The 22,361-nt window shown below is 34.8% G+C and overlaps 1 protein-coding gene across 4 annotated transcripts in view; it reads right to left on the bottom strand.

The window, feature by feature from the left end:
* The window catches only part of LOC149066930 (protein madd-4-like), a 226,584-nt gene that overhangs the window by 82,279 nt on the left and 121,944 nt on the right, over window positions 1-22,361 (bottom strand). For all 4 annotated transcript variants that reach the window (XR_016195428.1, XR_016195429.1, XM_089253235.1 and 1 more), the window contains exon 3: window positions 2,225-2,383. Coding sequence is in view for 2 of the 4 variants with exons in the window: in XM_089253235.1 (XP_089109361.1) it covers window positions 2,225-2,383 (159 nt within the window). In the remaining 2 variants the exon portion in view is untranslated. The remainder of the gene's footprint in view (window positions 1-2,224; window positions 2,384-22,361) is intronic.

Genomic DNA, 22,361 nt, shown 5'->3' with positions numbered 1-22,361 from the left:
GTATACACATATATGCCCCTTATTTTATAGAACTTTCTAGTATTTTTGGTTGAACTTGAGCTGGAAGAACCAAATGCACCCAAATTTCCATCACTTATACAATTTCGAACCTTCCAGAAGGATGGATGCTACTGGAGGTCATAGTCTTAAAATCCCTCAATGAAAACATCAACGCGGAAGAGAACACAATAAAATATATAACAAAACATCGATTAGTAAGTCAGTAAGATCATCATCGATTACTTGGGCTCAGGTTCAGTATTTTTGGCTTGCTCGACTTTTATACAGAAATTTCCCGTTTAATGTATCTTCTACCATAAAATATAAAGCATAGAATGTTTCAAAATTATTCTCGTTGATAGGATGCTTCGGAATGAATCTCGTAAATGGATTGTTTCAAAATGAATCTCGTTAAAAGAGTGTTTCAGATTGTTTCAAAATGAATCTCGTAAATGGATTGTTTCAAAATGAATTTCGTAAATGGATTGTTTCAAAATGAATTTCGTTAAAATATTGTTTCAAAAGGAATCTCGTTAAAAGGTTGTTTCCAAACGAATCTCGTTGAAAAAGTGTTTCGGAATGATCAGAATTAATCTCGTAAATAGATAGATTGTTTCAAAGTGAATGTTATTAAAAGGTTGCTTCGAATGAATCTCGTTAAAAGACTGTTTCAGAATGATCAAGAGGAATCTCGTAAATAGGTAGTTTCCGAATTATTAGAATTAATCTCGTAAATAGTTTGTTTCAGAATTAATCTCGTAAATAGTTTGTTTCAGAATTAATCTCGTAAATAGTTTGTTTCGGAATTAATCTCGTTAAATATTGTTTCGGAATGAATCTCGTTAAAATATTGTTTTCGGAATGAATCTCGTTAAAAGATTATTTTGGAATGAATCTCGTTAAAAGAGTGTTTCGGAATGATCACAATGAATCTCCGAGTGATTAGGATAAATCTCGTATATTGATTGTTTCAGAATTATCGTGATTCTCGTGAATAGATTGTTTCAGAATTATCGTGATTCTCGTGAATAGATTGTTTCAGAATTATTCTCGTGAATAAATTGTTTCAGAATTATTCTCGTGAATAGATTGTTTCAGAATTATTCTCATGAATAGATTGTTTCAGAATTAATCTCGTTAAAATATTGTTTCAGAATTAATCTCATTAAAATATTGTTTCAGAAATAATCTCGTAAACAGAATGTTTTTGAATGAATCTCGTAAATAGAATGTTCCATAATAAATCTAGAAAGTTAAGTATTCCAGAATAAATCTAGAAAATTCAGTATTCCAGAATAAATCTAGAAAATTCAGTATTCCAGAATAAATCTAGAAAATTAAGTATTCCAGAATAAATCTAGAAAATTAAGTATTCCAGAATAAATCTAGAAAATTAAGTATTCCAGAATAAATCTAGAAAATTAAGTGTTCCAGAATAAATCTAGAAAATTAAGTATTCCAGAATGAATCTCGCAAATAGAATGTTTAAGAATGAAACTCATTAACAGATTGTTTAAGAATGAAACTCATTAACAGATTGTTTAAGAATGAAACTCATTAACAGATTGTTTAAGAATGAAACTCATTAACAGATTGTTTAAGAATGAAACTCATTAACAGATTGTTTAAGAATGAAACTCATTAACAGATTGTTTAAGAATGAAACTCATTAACAGATTGTTTAAGAATGAAACTCATTAACAGATTGTTTAAGAATGAAACTCATTAACAGATTGTTTAAGAATGAAACTCATTAACAGATTGTTTAAGAATGAAACTCATTAACAGATTGTTTAAGAATGATTGTTGCTAATAGAGGGTTTAAGAATGATTTTTGCTAATAGAGTATTGAAGAATGATTGTTGCTAATAGAGTGTTTAAGAATGATTGTTGCTAATAGAGTGTTTAAGAATGATTGTTGCTAATAGAGTGTTTAAGAATGATTGTTGCTAATAGATTGTTCAAGAATGATTGGTGTTAATAGATTGTTAAGAATGAATCCCGCGTAAATAGAATTCAAGTAGCCAAATTGATCATTCTATTTTAAGGAATTTTTGCCATTGTTTTGAACTTTTTTTTCTAACGTTTTTAGTCCATGAAAACTATAAAATATTATCTTGTGATTCATTGAGTGACAAAATATATGAAAATTTAAGGAGAATAATAACTCTATAAAAGTAATGGACATAATAAACCACATTAATCAAAAATAATTCTGGCTTACCTGCATGTTACATATACGATATTTTGCGTCTTCACCCTCACATCCAGTTTTGGTTTTGCACTTCCGCAACTGATAAGTGATGCCTCCATTGCAGCTTCTGGAACATGCGCTCCAATCGCTCCAGGGTGACCAGATGCTCTTCACCTCGTTAACAAGATTCTATCGCAGCGCAAAAGAAGAAATAAATGAATATTAAGTAAATGAATATCTCTCTCTAAATCACTCGAAATCCATAACATTCAAGGTTAATTTACTAACTATAGAAATGAAATTTTGTATTATCTCGTTGATGATAAGAAGCCCAATTTTTTCGACTCGTGTCCCCATAACTACGACGTTTGTCGAAGTCGCTCACCATTGAATAAAATAACAGTTTTTCTGGACATTTTCCCGTATATATTTTTTCTTCCCGGTCTCAACTAACACGATCATAAATAAAATTAATGGTCTTGAGAACTAAGTGAAAAAAAAAATGAAGTTATTACTTCCCGAAAGTCCACCAGTGGGCGTGACCAACAGCAGTAATCATTAAGTAAGAGGAAAAGGTAGACTACGTATTTAACTTCTAAACGGGCCGTGATTATAGTTACCTAGTAAAAGAAAAAAAGAAAGAAACCATCAATCGTTAGGCCTCTTAATGAAAACCAAAAACAGGCGGCTCGCGCGCTTCTGCTTCCGCTGATGATGATAATACAATAATAATAGGGGGGGGGGAAGGCAACCCATTTTCTACAAATTTCCACTTTCTTTCCACCTGACCATTGCAAGAGCACAGGGCGCGCATTTTTGTGAACAAATTACTTTCGAAATTGATATCGATTCTTCACCCTTTTCCTTTTTGCCCGTACAGGTCGAAGAGAGAGAGAGAGAGAGAGAAAACGAGCAACAACTGGTTAATAGGAGCGAAGCCTCGTCCAAAGATGAATATCTCTGCTTCCAGGTCGTGAGGACGTGGAGCTCTGTTGTTACCAATGGCGGTCGGGGCGCCTGGAGTAATTAAGTGACACAAACAGTTGCAAAACACAGGCGATTAGATGGAGTGTGTGCGTGTGCAAAGCAAATGGCTATGTCGATTCCACCGTTAAAGTCCCCCTCGTGCCACAAATAACCAGCCTTTTTGCCGCAATACGTAATCGTGGCCATTTGTCTACCCGAGACGTAAAAGAAGCTGGCGTCGAAGATTCCCCGCGTTTCAATATCATGATTAGTGTTTGTGTGTAAGAATGAAATCGAGTAGGGTACGATGTGGTCACATGGAAACGATATGTAAGGTTCTATCATGATTTATGTTTGGGGTTTGGATGCGAAACCTAAAAGTTTATGCCGCTAGATTCAGGATTGTTTGAGCATCATACAATTTGGAATCTAGAACAAGACCCATGCTTATTCCTTGTTTTTGTGTGAATGTTGGGTCATTCAAACTGTCAACTTTGTATATGAAATATTTCTCATATCTTAAATCCTTGAAGATGTTATCATTATATCAAATATTCTGAAAGAATCTCTATCTCGAATATACATTGATAACGAAGGACCGTTAACAACCCACTTTACTTCTCCGAGAAATAATTGCGAAGCTTTTCTTGGGAGACCAGTGAATCTGGAAGTCCCACAAAAGTCTTTATTAAATTTTGAAGAAGTATAAACAAAAAAAGAGCGAGAGCTGACAAATTTGCTCACACATTAATATTAAAAAAAAAATAAATAAAAATCGTGTAAAACTCATAATAAATCATTTTGAATCGTCATATTGATCATGATGAATCATTAAGAATCGTCATATTGATCACGTTGAATCATTAAGAATCGTCATATTGATCATGTTGAATCATTAAGAACCGTCATATTGATCATGATGAATCATTAAGAATCGTCATATTGATCACGTTGAATCATTAAGAATCGTCATATTGATCATGATGAATCATTAAGAATCGTCATATTGATCACGTTGAATCATTAAGAATCGTCATATTGATCATGTTGAATCATTAAGAACCGTCATATTGATCATGTTGAATCATTAAGAATCGTCATATTGATCATGATGAATCATTAAGAATCGTCGTCATATTGATCATGTTGAATCATTAAGAATCGTCATATTGATCATGATGAATCATTAAGAATCGTCTACATATAAATCATGATGAATCATTAAGAATCGTCTACATATAAATCATGATGAATCATTAAGAATCGTCTACATATAAATCATGATAAAGTATTGAGAATCGTCACTGTTTCGAATATACAGAATAAATATCGTTAATGTTTAAGAATGGATCTTGTTAGTGCACGTTTGGTTATATCTAACATCCATATTTTTTATGGCCACCCTTTTCAGCCACCTCTTTGGGCAATTTTCCTGTTGTGGCCTTTGAATTTGTGGAAAATGTTTAGGAGTGAATCTATAAAAAGTAAAAATTCTGGATATCTCGAATGTGTATTTTTGATCATCAAACTAATTGAAATTCAGAATAAAAGTCAATTATGTTTCAGAATGAATCTTGTGGATATGTTTAAGAATGCTTCAATGCTTAAAAATGAATCTCGTAAATAGAATGTATTGAGTGATGGTATTTTTTTTCGGCCCGAAATATACTGAGAAATTGGATTTTCTGGATGTTATGCCGAAACTAATATTTGGAAAGAAAAGTGATTTGTCTCCTCCAGGAATCGCACCTGGTTCCCTTTGGGAAAGTGCGCTAAAGTATAGTCAAGGGAGACAGCTGTGTCTCCACTCAGCGCTTCACGCTACTAATGCGTGTTATAAGGAGTTTAAAAGTGCGTCTCTGGTGTATTGGTTAGCGAACTTGCTCGGTTTGCAAGGGGACTTGGGTTCAATTCCCGGAGGAGACAAATCGCTTTTCTTTTCAAATATTAGTTTCGTTTCATATAACATCCAGAAAATTCAGTTTCTCGTAAATAGAATGTTCCAGAGTGTGAACCTCGTTATTAGAATGTTTCAGATGAGAAAATAATGTTTTAAAATGGATATCGTCAATAGAAAGGTTTCAGAATTGTAAATATAATGTTTCAGAATAAATGTCGCAAATGTAAAATTTTTCGGAATGAATATGCAATATTCAGGAGTGAATGTTGCATCAACAATGTTTGAGAAAGAATCCTTAAGATTATTCCAAAAGAAACCTTGAATCAAGAATGTTGTTGAAGGAACCTTGAATCAATAATTCTGTAGAAGGAACTTTGAATCAAGAATGTTGTAGAAGGAACCTTAAACAAAGAATATTTCACAAAAAATCTTGCATCAAGGATATTCTAGAAGAAATTTTGTATCAAGGATATTCTAGAAGAAATTTTGCATCAAGGATATTCTAGAAGAAATTTTGCATCAAGGATATTCTAGAAGAAATTTTGCATCAAGGATATTCTAGAAGAAATTTTGCATCAAGGATATTCTAGAAGAAATTTTGCATCAAGGATATTCTAGAAGAAATTTTGCATCAAGGATATTCTAGAAGAAATCTTGCATCAAGAATATTGTTTACGAATTCGAACATATCAGGAACAACCGAACCATATTTATTCTGGAATAGGCCAAGATAATAATTGAGGTAGACTTATACAATCTGGAACAAAAAAGGTCTTTGTCTGCTTGAAATAGTATATTGAAGAACGAACGTAATTAAATGCACAAGCCTAGATGGAAGAGAATGTAGTTTAGTTTCAGTTGAAGAGTGTTTAAATTCAAGGTTTAACCAGTCACAAACCATTACACAACGTTGTACTAGTATAAAAGTGGAAATCACGACTACTGCTGCAAGCAAGTAATAAACATTCCTGAAGAGAAACATTGGCATGGATTGTGACCTTTGGGGGAGGGGGGATTTCAAAGGAAATAAAAAACACCAATACATAATCATTGACTTTTAAAGTGAAGGGGGCAACAAAATTACGTTTATTCCCCCCGGACCAAACGAAAATGACCGTGCAAACGGGATTGCATAAGCATACGTAAACTACAGGGTGGGCAAAAAGTACGTAGAAACTTTAAAAAATGGGAAAATAACCGAAGTAAAAAACGGTCTGCAGGGTTAGCATCACAAGGTCACGGGAACTTTTTAAGACAGGGGAAAAAAAATCTAAAAAACAGCGGATAGACGACGCTGGTACCAGCGTCTTCGGTGGAAATATGCAAATGAGACGGTTATAAGAACTTGCGCTCCTAATCCACAACCAGTTCACCGTTGTAAACCGTGCATGTGGACTTGCTGCACTCTGCCGTTGCTGGATTTGTGACTCGCCTGCAATGTGTTATCCCCTGTGGTGGTGGTGGTCATGTGGAACACATACTGTTGTAATAAACGATTTGGAGACAACCTGTTCGTTATTTGAGTATCTTTTCTTTGACTTGCGTGCACGCAAGCGCCACTTATCGGCTGTTTTTGAGGTTTTTTCCTGTTTTAAAGAAATTCTCATGATCTTGCGATGCTAACCATTTTTTATTTCGTTATTTTCCGGTTTTTATGAATTTTTAAAGTTTCTACGGACTTTTTGCCCACCCTGTATATCACAGTGTCTCATACATTGAAATGATAGCAGCGCTATCACGTTATCAACACATGGCCTCTATAATATTATTACACAGAAAATGCATTGCTGTAAAATGGGTTTTGTAGCATTTCAATAATAATATCGAACCTTTTAATCATTCCGTGATGCCCACCGCCAAGTTCGATTGGAGGAGGTCCGAGAGACTCGGAACACCGTCGATTGAATAGTTTTCAGATAACGTCCAGCCCACGCGTGCATTGGAGATCCACAATGTATACATATATACAGTGTTGCTGTGTGTGTGTGTGTGCGCGCACGGGCGTCAATTGAAACGGGAAGCGGAAACCCCCAATGGAGTTGTTGTTGTAATACTTATTGAATGGTTACAGGCGTAGTAGATTCAGGCTTTGAAACCATTCGAAGCAGAATGAGGTCCGTCCGAATTTCGTAATAAGCTACCCTTGGTCAGACCTGAATGCGATGGCTGAAAACACCGATGTGATATTGATACTATTGAAATAAATTTTACGACCATTAAGCCTATATAATTAATATTTAATGGGATGACATGAGAAAAAAAATGTTGCGAAGAGCAAAATTTTCAACGTAATGTTTTGCGTATTGTTTTAAAGATCATGATTATCTACTACATGTTAAGGTAAACATGATATAAATCGGCTATAATGCATAATAACCAGTTGTTATGCATAATCGTCAATCGTCTCAGTAAGTTTGATAAATGAAGTTGTTTGAAGAATTGTCACGAAAAGTAATTGTTTGGAAATCTATCTTTACCAAGAGAACGATTGCCAGGGTTGTTCTGAAATTCATCCTTAGCTAGAGCATTGTTTCAAGACGTTACACAACGAAATTGTTTGGGGATTTTGTCTTGAGCAAGGCTTTTTCATACCACTTGAGGTCCATTGGTATGCAAAATATTGTTTAGAAATCCATTGTTAACAAGATCATTGTTTGAAGAATCTTTGTATCAGAAATTAATCCTTAGTAACATCCTTAGTAAAACATTGTTTGAAAAATCATTGTTACACAATATATTGTTTGAAGAACCATTGTTACACAATATAGTGTTTGAAGAACCATTGTTACACAATATATTGTTTGAATAACCATTGTTACATAATATATTGTTTGAATAACCATTGTTACACAATATATTGTTTGAATAACCATTGTTACACAATATATTGTTTGAATAAATATATTGTTTAAATAACCATTGTTACACAATATATTGTTTGAAGAACCATTGTTACACAATATATTGTTGGAAGAACCATTGTTACACAATATATTGTTTGAAGAACCATTGTCACGCAGAATAATTTTTGGGAAATGCATCATTACGTAGAACACTATTTTTTTGGAACTCCACCGTTACAGATCGTGTTTTTTGTAGAGCTATGATTATTTCAAAATTGATTGTTTCAATTAATATACAGTATTTCTTTTGTTGAAAATTAATAGACTGTTTATAAGATCCTTGTTTTTCCAGTTTCTTTGAAAGGCAACTGGTTGGTTGTTTGGGAATCCTTTCTATTCAACATTCATGAAATGAGCTGAATTCACACTATGCATCATAATATTGCACCATGAAAAAATATCAGCTGAATTTCAAAACCATAGAAATATTTTCTATCCTTCAAATGAAACTTAACAGAAAGAAAGACAAAGGAAACGAAAACGAAAGGCTTGTGCGGTCAAATACACGTCAAGAGTTGCCTCCAATTGTGTGTGTTTAAATAATCCTACTCCGGTTATTAGTATCAATCCCCCCCTCATTCCTGATGGTAGCTAATTAATAATTATTTATGTAATTGCTCAATTGATTCAATTACGCAGCTGACAGTATGACATGTGTACGTGCATTAAGGGAGACTTGAAACGAAACACGGAAAATTAGGGAACGGGGTTACCATGAGTGTGTTGCATTTTGTTGGCAACTTTTCGCCGTTTTTATCAGGGCTTACGACAGGCAATTCTGCTTATAATGAAATCGTATAAAATGGATTTTTTTTTTTCATTTTCTCCGCAACCTGTAATATGAAAGGAAAAAAAACCCTCAACGTATCGGTTGTGAGATCCTGTATGATGTTTGAATATCCGATAGAGATGTCTTTTTGAATTGACTAACTTCCTATCAGGAAAATTCCAATGTGTTAGGTCCGAATTAGGGTTTTCAATTTGAATTTTAGGATTCTATGTGTGAAATATGAATGATTTGGAATGACAGAAAAGCGATGTGCCACTCTCCACTGTTCATGCTAAGTACGAAAGCCTGGATTACCAGGCGGAGATGAAGATGAAGTTCAGAAAAAAAAAATTCACATTCCTGCAGGGAATCAAACCACCAACCTTCCACTGTCTGGGCAAGTACTGTACCGTTGAGCTACAGAGGACAGGGGTTTCGATTCCCCACAGAGGAATGTGAATTTTCTTTCCGAACTTCAGCTTCATCTCCGCTTGGTTATCCAGGCTTAGGTACTTCGTACTATTTTGAAAGTTCAGTGCATTTTTGTACAGTTTTGGCTCTCTGGCAAAGGTATCCACCATTCCGCAGAAAACGAGCCCTTCCAAGAAGTTGAACCAGTCCAGTTTTGAACTGGATCTTTCTTCTATGTTTCCGAATTCTATGTCTTGAGGATTATGCATTTTAAAGCTTCACTTCGTTGAATGTGAATCAATTCAGATTTAATTACAGTAAAGAGAGTATAAGCAGAGTTGGTAGTTGTTGCTGTTTTGAAATATGTAGTGGCGTTTTCCACCGTTGTTATGGCGGGCATAACTCTAAAATGGAATTTTCTGAGATGCTGCCTTTTTGAACTACATATTACTACTACTACACTCCTACTAAACCACACATGCATCTCGTCCATACGCCTCTGCCGAACTTCTAACGAATTGGTAAATGCGCGTGCGTGTTGTGAACCCAAAATGAATTTCGTTTCCATGAAATGCTTGTTATAGTGCTTCTATCTATTTTTCGAACTATGAGTAAAGTGGAATGATAAAAGATTTGTTCTATTGTAGACCTGTCGCTCTGCGTGGCGAGACTTTGTAACTGCGGGATCAGCACGCATTCTTGCCTCGAAGGTGGGAAACACAGAAAACGACTTTTCGAACTTGGTCATCGATATCTATAGTTGTCCGTGGACTTCATTGTAAATTTCATTTTGGTCTGAGAGATTAACAACCATCCCCTTCCCCAAAATCTAGGCTTTTAGACTCCGACAGACCAGACACGACCCAGGCTCTAGGCTTTTAGACTGGCACCATATATGATCTAAACGCAAGGAAATTCCATGCCAATTTTGGTTTGGTCAGCAAATTTTGAATAAAGATGGCATCACTTTCCGAATACATTACACGCGTAAAAGTTATTTCGACCATGTCGACCAAGATACACTTTATTCATAAAACCTTATTTCAGTATATCAACCTGATGCCCATGATTATACACAAATTAAATTACCATGTTAGATAATTTGTTATGTACCTACCAAGTAAGTATGTATGTACCCACTGTTTAGAAAACAGTATTCTTCCCCTTTAATTTGAACCAATATGGCCTTTCAAATAATGTGCATTATGATTATCATTATACAAATACAAATAAAAATACAACGCCGCAACAGGCGAAATGCCCAACGAGGTGGCTGAGAATTATCATTGTATATTATCATTGTATATTATCATTGTACATTATCATTGTACATTATCATTGTATATTATCATTGTATATTATCATTGTATATTATCATTGTATATTATCATTGTATATTATCATTGTATATGTTACGGCAAATGTGATAAATTCAGTTATTATACATAATCACCTAGCATTTTGGTAAGTTTGAAAAATTTCCCGAAATCTATCACTTTTACCAGCGATTATGCACAGTTCCCCAAGCGTCGTTGGTTAATTTGATAACCAACTGCATTAATCACTTTTACCGGCGATTATGCATAATATCCAACTGTCGCGTCATTAGTTAGCATAATAAATCAAATTGTATGACATACTATACATGATAATTAATACGTGTATTGCATCATTATTAGAACCCGGAATTTCAGGCACTAAAATTTTTCAAAATAGGCCGGCCAAAAGGAACTTAAAACGCCTAAATAGGCATTAAAAAAAGGCATTTATAACTAATGGAAAAATGGAAAAGTAACTGAAAGCTTTTAAGGTAGCGAATGAATGAATGAATCCCAGAACTTTGCCACTGGACTTATTCCGTTGCCGAGATCTCTTCCAGACCAGCTTCGTGGCAGAGTGTTTTTAAAGTAGCGATATTAATGTTCCGAAAACTGGCTAAAAATTGGCCGCACTCACTGAATGTACTGCTTCAGTGATAGACTATAATAATTGGCGTGGGAATATAAGTAAAAAGTAGAAAATGTACTTGTGGAAAATATATAGAAAAATAGCAGAAAACAGGAAATCTCATGACAAAAAAAGAAAGCAGTCAATCCGGCATTAGTGAAAGTTGGAACCACATAAATAAGCCGTACTAAGCGGGGATACGTACAGTGGAAACTTATAAGCGGAATCCAGATTATATACAATGACGCCGAAAGAAAAGCGGTGAGAAGTCTTTTTGGAAAATCATCCATTAGAACTCTCTGCTTCTCGTCATTCCGGAAATATCAGCGTTAAATATTGGGAATATATAGTTATAATATGAGAAATTTATGTATCGGACGAAGCAAACGTATAGGTATGTAAAAAAAAATGTATGTCCAGAGTAAAAATTTTTACATTCCCTAGGCATGTTGGGCAATTTGTTCAGCCCTGTTTCCTAAATTCAAAACATAATAAATGAACACTGGAAATACATTATATATACAGTCAAAACTCGTTAATGAGTCACTCTTGGGAGAGCAAAAATATGATTTAGTAAGCGGAGTGACTCGTTAAACTGAGTAAGCATAGCTGTGCTAATTCCTTCCTGAGGACAATTGGGACTACCAAAAAGTGACCCGGTAAGCGGAGTGACGTGTTAACCGGATGACGCACTAATCGGTGTACGACTGTATTTATAATACATATTAGACTCATTTGGAATTTTTTTTATCATATTTACGAAATTCACCAATTACACTTGGGTAATTATGCATAATCACAAATAAAGATTACAAATTTCCAGTATTTATCAAATTTACCATTTATATATATATAGAAACAGGTAAACAAAAGCTTTGGTTCCTTTTTTATTGACAAAAAAGAACGGCTATGTGTTTGATAATAATTTTTAAAAAACAACCCGTTTCATAGTTCCATTCTGTTCCTCTTAGGGCCGTATTCACCGACATGGTTTGAACTGTAGTCACAATTTTTGGATAAGAGATCAACATAGATTGGTTAAAAACCTGAATTTAACCAATCCGTGCCGATCACTTATCAAAAAATTGGGGCTATAGTTTAAACCATGTCGGTGGATATCGCCCTTGGTTGGCATGAAACATTTTGGCTGACTGATAATATTAGACCTTCATACGAAGAAACGAAATAGGGGAAATTGTTCTTTTTATGGGTAATATAAAATGAGTGCAATAAACAATCGATAATCCAGCCCGTCCAGTAACTTTTTTCTTCAAGCATTGAAGAGGAAAACATGTCACCACGTATCTGTGCGCAGATGCGCAGATTTTTTTTTGCAGTGCACGCCGCTAAATGTGATTTGTACTCGGGATTTCTTATAACAATAACCGATTGATAACTATACCGGAATGAAATTCAAAAGCAAGAGATACCTCCAGTAAAATCAAACCGAACGGGACAACTCGGTTTTAACTTCCCACACAACAGATTGTAAAAAATGTTCAATCTGCCGTTTTCCATAGTGTTTTAAAACAGAATATTTTGACTTTAAAGCTAAAATGCGGTGCTTATTATTATTTACTCACTATGAGAAGTACGAATGGAACTGTCTGATGTGGTTTATGATGTACATTAACTTTTTTAATGCACCGTACATTTCGTATATCCTTTGAAAAAGTCTTTCGGCCGAAGGAAAGGCGTTTGATTTTACGCATAACGTTTGCTTCTATTATACTCGCCCATATAGGGCGAGCTGGGTTTTTTACATCACCGAAAATTGAATATAAACTTCATCCTATACGCGAGTAAATACGATATACAGGGTGTCCTGTAAATGCTAATGCGGCCTTTAACTCATCACCCATCCATCGTAGAAGTGGGGTTCCAGTTTGGAAAATGCTGAAAAAAGGCGTTAAAAAATTACCCTGTACCAGTTTTGAGAATGGAAAATAAAGTGTGTGACAAAATAAAGAAATTTAAATTTTTATACGGTCCCCTTGTCCTTCAACTTACAATTATGAAGTTGCCCTGTATCTCCTGAGGCCAACAGAGAAAAAAAATTCCACGTCTCTAAGGGAAATATTTGAATTCAAAAATCGGAGAAAAGAAATAACGGACAATTTCCCCTCGTTTATGCTGCCCTTACACAACTTTTCTCCGGTTTTTGAATCCGAATGTCTCAGAAAATACTGCACTTTGAAATTTGGGGGAGAGGGCATCAACTTTCTAATTGAAAGTTAGAGGACAGGAGGACCGTATAAAAATTTAGATGTTTTATTTTGTTACAAACTGTATTTTCACTCTCAATACTGGTGCAGGGTAATTTTTTAACACCTCACCTTTTGAACATTTTTTAAATTGGAATCGTACCAGTACGACAGACGGTTAATGAAATAAAGGCTCATTTGCAGGACACCCTGTATAAGAAATAACAATTTTTGTTTCGGACGCAGAAGCTTTGTCAAAATTTGTTGTTCAGTGATCGGTCATAGATATAAGGACATATGGAGTCGAACACTGACCACTGAGCTGTATACGAGCAGCACCTCATTACAGTCGACGTCGCATATTAGAACGACGTCTATTTTTATCATTTGAGTATTGTTATCCCTTTTGCAAAGAACGGAACGGACCAATATCATAACATGGAAAAAAAATCGATTTTTTTTATCGAGACTTCCGATAATGGTATCATCTTTTTTCCGTCCAAAGTTTTTTTTTTCGCGCATGCTGAAGCTAAGGTTTAACCAAACTTACTCCCCTACGTAAGTTATCGTTATCAGACTTCAAGACTATGTAGGAGGCAGAAAGATGTTCTCTTCCTCTTTTCTTGTTGACAAACATTTCAGTTCTTAATGTAGTAATCAACCCGTGATATTATTCGCTGTGGAGCTGCTTTTTACAATGACCTTTCTATGATGGAAGGCAAATGTAGGAAGAAAAAAAGTATTTTCCTTAGGTTTCTTGATCAGTTGATAAGATTCAAATGTCTTTTTTCGTGTCTTTCTAAATGTATCTACGAAACTTATTGCATATTCAAAAGGTATCGAAATTCATGATATACATTAGACAGGTCCATTCTAAAGCCTTAGAAATCCCGTTTTTGAATTTAAAAAAAAAATGAAACGATTGGACATTTTGGAACCTGTAACGGGGGAAGAGAAAAACAGTTGCCCCGTTTCACCTATACTTGCTTACCGTACGTCCCATTCGACCAAACGGAATGTATGGTTATCGTACTTGCGAACGGGATTTTTCCGAATAAAGTTATCCTTCGGTTATTGTTATCAGAAACACCGAGTCCCGATGTGATCACATTAAGCAGTGTCAACTGCATATAAAAAAAATGCTTATGTTTCAATTTTTGTTATGATTAAATAAGAATTTTCTTTCGCTACCGATAGCAAGGAATAGACAAAAAAAAAGCACCAAACTGTCCACACATACAGTTTGTCCAAGACGGCAAAAAAGAAAAACACACTAAAGAGAGTGGGCGAACACCACTTGTATAAGAGATAGCTTGAAACAACGCAAGGCAGGAATGAGAGCCGGGACGAGATTCTTCCCTTCCTCCTTTCTACATGTGTAAGAATCCCGAAACGTAAGCTCTTTTCGGGATTTTCGATGAACCAGGACAAGGAGCGGGAATGTGACTTGGATAGAAGGAAGGGAAGAGTGCCTTGAGAAGATTCTGGAGCGCGTGATGGAGAGAGAAAGAGAGAAGAGATGTGCTAACTTCTCGCATCCGAAGGTGGCGCGTGCAATGAAAACGTGGTGGTGAAGAGGCCCGACGGACGGTCCGGGGCGCCACCGAGTCCGACTCCGATAGTCACGTGACACCCATCCCCCCCCCCCCCAGACAGCCTCTCCCGTTTTCAGCAACCTCATGGACACAGGGAAGCATGGTATACTCACCAGTTCCAAGAGGAAGAGGAGGAGGAGGACAAAACACTGTATTCCTCTTGGCTCTCCATCTTCTCCCAATGTCTGTATACTTGCCATCTTAACGCCTTTTCTTGGAAATCTTGAGAGAGTGATCGAAGATATATCCCTCGTGTGGAGGGGGGGGGGGTTTGGGATTGAGTCCGAGATTTACTACAGGAGCTGAATCTGTGATTTCGCTACTACTGTGTCTTTTCGGCAGGGGTTTGGTTTCTGAAATTACAGCAATCAACTTGCTATAAAAATTTTATCTATTTATTCCAAGAGGTGAAATTGCCCTTTTAATTAATTTTCTCAGTTCCCTGAGTTACTTCATTTCGTACAACACAACACGTAACAATCTTGAAGACACCCTCCAAGAATATAATCAATGTAATATATCTTTCTCCTAATAACCTTGGGCTTCGTGTTTCTTATATTATTCGATGGCGGGATATATATGAGACCTGAAAATACAGTTCAGCCTGCTTAAACGGATATAAACGATTCCAGCACGCCCGTAACTGGACTAGGGCAACCGGAGCACTGCTCCGATGCCCAGAGCCGAATGGGGTCCTCACAAAAATATGTATACTCATTTTGCATAATAATATTTTCAAGGGGCCCTAAGTAATCTGCCCCGGAACCCCGAGATTGCGCTCTACGGCTTTGGATTCCAGCCCAATATATGGTAACCTAATGAGAGGGGTATCCGATTATATGAGGAACATTTCAATTGTCATTTCACACCGTTGGTACAGTTTGTATAATGTCTCACATTTAACATCAAATTGTTCCTTTGTTGCCATCGGGTAACCACCCCCCCCCCCCGCTTTTGAAACAGAGAATGTTTTACAGTTTCCCAAAATCTTTGGCGATTTCCATAGCATTTCGCGAAATCATGGCGTTGTAGATTAATATTTTCACTGCATGCATGATTGGTTTTTCAAGTTGATAGACTTGATTTTTTTTAAAAATATTTTCATTTTAGTGTATGAAACACAACATTAGAGTTAAATAAGTACAATCTTAATTCAATCAAAAAATCGCATGATGCCAGGGTGGCGTCTTCCGCAACACATGGGAAAGAAAGTCTCTCTCCCTATGAATGTTGGGAATGATGGGGGAGATCGAAACGTGGCAATCAATGGGATTTATTTAGGGTGTTATACATATTTTGCCGCCCTTCTCCCATTATAATACTTTTATTTTTGGCCACTCATTTCTCAAATTTACCGCTTCTCTGAGCTTGCCACCTCAGATAAGCGGTAAATTTGAGAAATGAGTGGCCAAAAAAATTATTATAATGGGAGAAGGGCAGAAAAATGTGTATAGTCCTAAATATTAAAACAAAAATAAGTAAAAATGCAAAACTTACCTAAAGACTCGTTTCGGAAAACGGAGGACTTGTAGAGTAAACAACAAAAGTTGAAATAGCTAACTGATTATATAAAAAACTTGGGATGAAATGTTCACAGCAGCCGAAATGCAAAATTCAAGGCCCTCATGCCCACCAGTACCATTCTATAGTCCTCCGACTGAGCACACCAACGTGACGCGAAGTTGGCATCAACCTCCAAGACAGTGGTATGTGGCGTCACCCGCAGTGAAAGTGTTAACGCGTTTTTTGCCTCTCTCAGCATAAAATCAGTACAAATTAGTCAAAACCTTGAGTACAAATTAGACAAAACCTTGAGTACAAATTAGTCAAAACCTTGAGTACAAATTAGTCAAAACCTTGAGTACAATTTAGTCAAAATCTTGAGTACAAATTAGTCAAAACCTTGAGTACAATTTAGTCAAAATCTTGAGTACAAATTAATCAAAACTTTCGAAATATTTATGATCAAGCTTCAAGTTTTATGATCAAGCTTCAAGTTTTATGATCAAGCTTCAAGTTTTATGATCAAGCTTCAAGTTTTATGATCAAGCTTCAAGTTTTATGATCAAGCTTCAAGTTTATGAAGCCAAAATGAGCATAACCTTCAAAACCTTCGAAATAAGATTTTCTCTTCTGACTATGCTTCAGTTTATGATCAAGCTTCCGTTCTTGCGCCAGTCCCTTTTTAATTTCATTCGAATATTTCGTAATGCTGGACACGTGAGCTTAAGATACTGCATACTCTTTGACAATTTCAGTTTGAGATGTTTTTCCTCTACTGAATCCTACACTTTCAATTTGTTGCAAAAAAATCTCAAATCCTTTCTTTTTTTTTCTAATTTCTTAAAAGTTCTTTTTTTTTTCTAATTTCAAGACATTGCATGAACTCCTAGCTTTTGTGCCGATTTTTTCAGATTTTTACTTCAATCGTGAAAGTTAGCACCGTCTATCGGCCTAACAGAGAACAAAAATACAATAAAATAATTAAATTTACTGAAGTCATCTTAGACACTTAGAGCCCCCTCCCAATCCCTCAAAGTCAAAGTTGCTTATAAGTTTTAGCTGAAACATATTGCTATAATTACCGAAAATATTATGTTCATAGTGGTCAATATGTATTTACAATTTCCATGCAAATTATGATTTTCGATTAAGCGGCTAAATTTGTTGAAATTATTCTGTTAAGGGGAACTTTCTCCATGGGAGAAATATTGGTTCCAGAGGATTTTATCTTTTTAAGAGGGGTCGAGTGTACTTCTGAAGCCATTGGCGCCTTAACGAGTGAGCTAACGAGCCAAACAGCCGGAAATCAAACAAGGGTTCTCAAGTTATTGAAAGGTTTCATTAAATTTTAAATTATTTATTTCATTGATTTCAAACTATTCCGTTCATTCGTCTGAAATTATTTCCATTCGTTGAAGTAATTTCTTTCATAAATTCTAAACTGTCATTATATGGGGGCTTTATTTCTATCTTAAACTCTACAATTATTTCTTTCTTAAACTCCAAAATTATTTCTTTCTTAAACTCTAAAATTATTTCCTTCATTAATTCTGTAATTATTTTCCATTATTTCTTTCATTAATTCCGGAATTATTCCTCTCATCAAATATTATTTTTTCATCAATTTTTCTGGAGTTATTTCTTTCACCAGTTCTGAAATTACTATTTCGATTAGATCTGAAACTATTTTTTCATTAATTTTAGAATTAATCCTTTCATTAATTCTATAATTATTCCTTTCATTAATTCTATAATTATTCCTTTCATTAATTCTATAATTATTCCTTTCATTAATTCTATAATTATTCCTTTCATTAATTCTATAATTATTCCTTTCATTAATTCTATAATTATTCCTTTCATTAATTTTAGAATTATTCCTCTCATTAATTCTATAATTATTCCTTTCATTAATTTTAGAATTATTCCTCTCATTAATTCTATAATTAATTATTTTGTTAATTTTTATTTATTATAGGATCATTTCTTCATAAACGTCAGAATTATTTCATTAATTAATTCTAAATTTTCTACTAATTCTGGAATTACTCTCTCATTAGTCGAGAAACCATTTTTTTTTTCATTCATTTGTTAATCATTTTCTTCATTATTTGAAAACTACTTTTTTTCTCTATTCTTAAATTTCAGAATTAATATTAAAATTCAGATTCATTCATCTGCGAACAAATAAAGACATATCCATATGACATGAATGTCGCTCTCCACTTGTTAATACAAGATATACAAATACAAATACAAATACAACGCCACAACAGGCAAATTGCCCAACGAGGTGGCTGACTTACGAACATCATAGATCCCCGAGCCATTTTTTGGAGTCCCTACCTACTACTGCTACACAACACATGAACCCCCCCCCCCCGCGGAACCCCCCCAACGAACCCCCAACGAATCGGTACATGCGGGAATGTGCGTGTACGTGTAGTGCAACCTGACGTAAAGTTTGTTTTCGGTGTAATGCTTGTTATGTGTAGTGCTGTCATCTGCCCCCAGTTTTTTTTAACTATGAGTGAAGTGTTATGGTTGAATGATTTACCGTTGTAGGACTGTTGCTCTCTGTGGCGAGACTTTTTAACGGGGAGATCGGCTCGCATTTGCGCCTTAAAGTTGGGAACCACAGAAAACCAACTTCAGCCGACCACCACTGTGGGGTTCGAACCCGGATCCTCGCATCACGAGTCCGGCACTATAACCACTCGACCACCACAGCGGCTCCACCACAGAGGAAAAAACTCATCTCTGCCTCTACCGGGAGAGGCAGAGATGAGTTTTTTCCTTCCTTAAAAAATTAACATCTCAAATAATAAATATCTTCACAACATCCAGTCTTCCGTATATCTTGTACATATCCATATGTGCGTGAAAAAGTCTGAATCGCACATATATATATATATTGCAAAAAAAGGGAAATAAACAATCAGGAATGACAGTGTACAGTAGATAGGACAAGCAAGAAAAAGCCATAAAAGTTACTTCAATACAAATATTAAAAGAAATTTTTCCAGAATTATTTCTTTCACTAAAACTGAATTTTAGTGAATTCTGGAACTATTTTTCTCACTAATCTTGAAATAGAAGTGAATTCAGAATTATTCTCTTTCATAAATCAGAAATCCACATTTCTTTTCTTTTAAATTCCAAATTTCTTCAATTTTGGAATCATTTCTTTCGTTAATATTCCGTAAGTTTGATTAATTTAGAATAATGTTTTTCACATACTCTGAAAGTACTTTATTCATTATAAAGGGTATCCTGTGAATGCTAATGTGGCCTTTATCTCATCAACCGTCCGTCTTAGAGGCATGATTCCAATTTTAAAAATGCTCAAAAGGGATTCAAAGATTTGCCTGTACTAGTTTTGAGAGTTGAAATATAGATGTAAAAAAAAAATCTAAATTTTCATACGGTCCACTTACTCTCTAACTGCCAGTTAGAAAGTTGTTGCCCTGTATCTCCTAGGGCTAACAAAACAAATTACATTTTTCTAAGGGCAATATATTGAATTCGCTGAGATATTTGAATTAAACAATCAGAGAAAAGTTATGAAAGAACATCAAACACTAACGGACAACGTAATGGCAACTTGAAGATTTTTGTTGTTGTCTTTAGCAGAGACAGGGTAACAACTTTCTGATTGAAAGTTAGATCACGGGGGGACCGTATTGAAATTTAGATTTTTTTTTTAATTTTTTTGCACACTATTTTCCCTCTCCAAACTGGTAGATAGTCATTTTTGAACGCCTTTTGAGCATTTTTTTTCAATTGAAACTATACTTCCACGACGTACGGTTGATGAGATAATGGCCGCGCTAGCACTTACAGGACACCCTGTATAATTCTGAATTATCATTAATTTCTGTTGAGTGTGAGCACATTTTTGTGTAAAAAGTTCTCAGCATATTTATAGATTCATTAATAATGTGTCCCTTTCTGGACGCTGATATTCAGAGAGAGAAAATTAATTACAGTGTTTTAACGTGTATAAGGAACCTCTTTTTGAAAAATATTGGGTCGCGTTAATAATATATCGCGTTATTTTTTCAACTTTTTGTCAGAATTTTATGCCCAAAACATCAGGGGGTTCCTTATAAACGAGGGTTCCTTAGACACGTTAAAAATACGGTATATCTCATGAAGGCTTCCATTTCCTACGTATAGCACGATTGATTTGTGACTATTTTTCGAGAATTGAAATTTCCCGAACAACTTCCTTTGAAATGATGGCAAATGCCAAGATGTACGGCTATCAAATACACATTCAGCAACAAATTCAAATTGACACGTGATCGTCAGAAATAATAAACATTTATAACTTTAAAATAACTTCAATTATTTGACTAAATTTTTTTTAAAGAATAAATCTTAATAAATCAGTCTGCCTACTTCACAGTGAGATAAAATACTTTACGGAAAAGAAAATACCTCGTAACACAATAAAATAGTTGAATAAGAATTTTTTTTTCCCATTGAACAAGAGGTTTCAGATAAGACCAAAAGATGGGGGAGGAATTTCAAGTTCATCGTGTTTATGGCTGAATTTTGCTAATATAAAATATCGCTTTTGAGGAAAGAGCATGTTTTTATGTCATAAGCAGCAACCGGAGTTTTCCCAGATTGGTTTGTTTGACTGCAATACTTTCTATTTCTGTGCTACCTTAACTGCGGAGTATAGAGTTGTACAAAAACTTATTTATCAGAGCTAAGTGGGACGGATGAAATCGAATCTCGAGTTTTTCCGGATTTAGTTTGGATACAAAAACATTATCTTGAACTTATGTAAAAAAAAAGTCCTCATATGTGTTGAAGAAAGCATTGGCTATAACTGCTTGGTTTGTCCGGGATCACTCTCATCAGAATCAGCCATTCCTCTTCCGTGCCATGAAGGGGTTTCTAGCACTGACATAACTTTTTTCAAAATTCATATTTCAAACTCACTGTATAGCTTTTTTATTTTTCTTGGTTAAAAATAGTAATTTTTATGCAAAGTTAAGATTCAGGTAAAATGTTCTCAATTTTGTTTTTTCAAATCGCTGAAAGTTTTGGAAAATAAAGTAAAATTATGCTAAAATTGTAGGCGAAGAGAGTTGAAATAAAAGAAGGGGGTGTAAAATAAAGTGAGAGAATATAAAGAAATAAGAAAGATTGTAGTAGAAAGAGAGAGTAGAGAAAAGAACACTAAAGTTGAGGGGGTTAGAAAAGAATAGTGACGTGAGAAATTGGAGGGAAAATAACAGTGAAATGAAAAAGTAGGAGAAGAATTGTGAAATGAGAGAGTAGAAAAAAAAGCTGCAGATTAAGAGAGTAGGGAAAACGATTGTGTAGTGAGAAAGTAGAAAAAATAATAGTCAAGTGAGAAAGCAGACAATATAATGGTGAAAGGAGAAGGTAGACTAAAGTCAGGAAAACAGTGAAAAGATTGGTAAAGTGAAGAAAAGGAAAAATAGTAAATCAAGAGAGAAAGAGAGAAGACAGAAATAATTAAATAAAAACATGGTGAAAAGAATTGTTAAGTCAAAAAGTAGAGAAAAGAATAGTAAAGTGAGAAAGTAGAGAAAAGAATAGTAAAGTGAGAAAGTAGAGAAAATAATAGTAAAGTGAGAAAGAAGAGAAAATAATAATTAAATGAGAAAGTTGGGAAAAGAACAGTAACAGTTAAAATAATAAAGAAAATAATGGCTGGCTGAAATGCAAAAGTAGAGAAAATACTAGCAAGGTGAGACAGTAGAGGAAAAAAACATTGAAGTAAGAAATTGTAGGACAATGAAAGAACAGAGAACTTTGGTTATATGCATAGCAATTTATTAATCATTCCTGTGGGACCATGGTTCCCATGGGGATCAGCTTGTGACTACTAAAGTATATTAAAGTATAATAAAGTGATAAAGAGTAGAGGCACGAATAGTTAAATAAATAAAATTAAAAAATTAATAAAAACCAAATAAAGTAAA

This window comes from Pholcus phalangioides, unplaced genomic scaffold, assembly GCF_987345545.1.
Source record: "Pholcus phalangioides strain wild (caught in Gottingen) unplaced genomic scaffold, Ppha-v1.0 ptg000032l_1, whole genome shotgun sequence".
NCBI classification, from domain to species: Eukaryota; Metazoa; Arthropoda; class Arachnida; order Araneae; family Pholcidae; genus Pholcus; species Pholcus phalangioides.
This window is presented reverse-complemented; position numbering and strand designations above follow the sequence as displayed.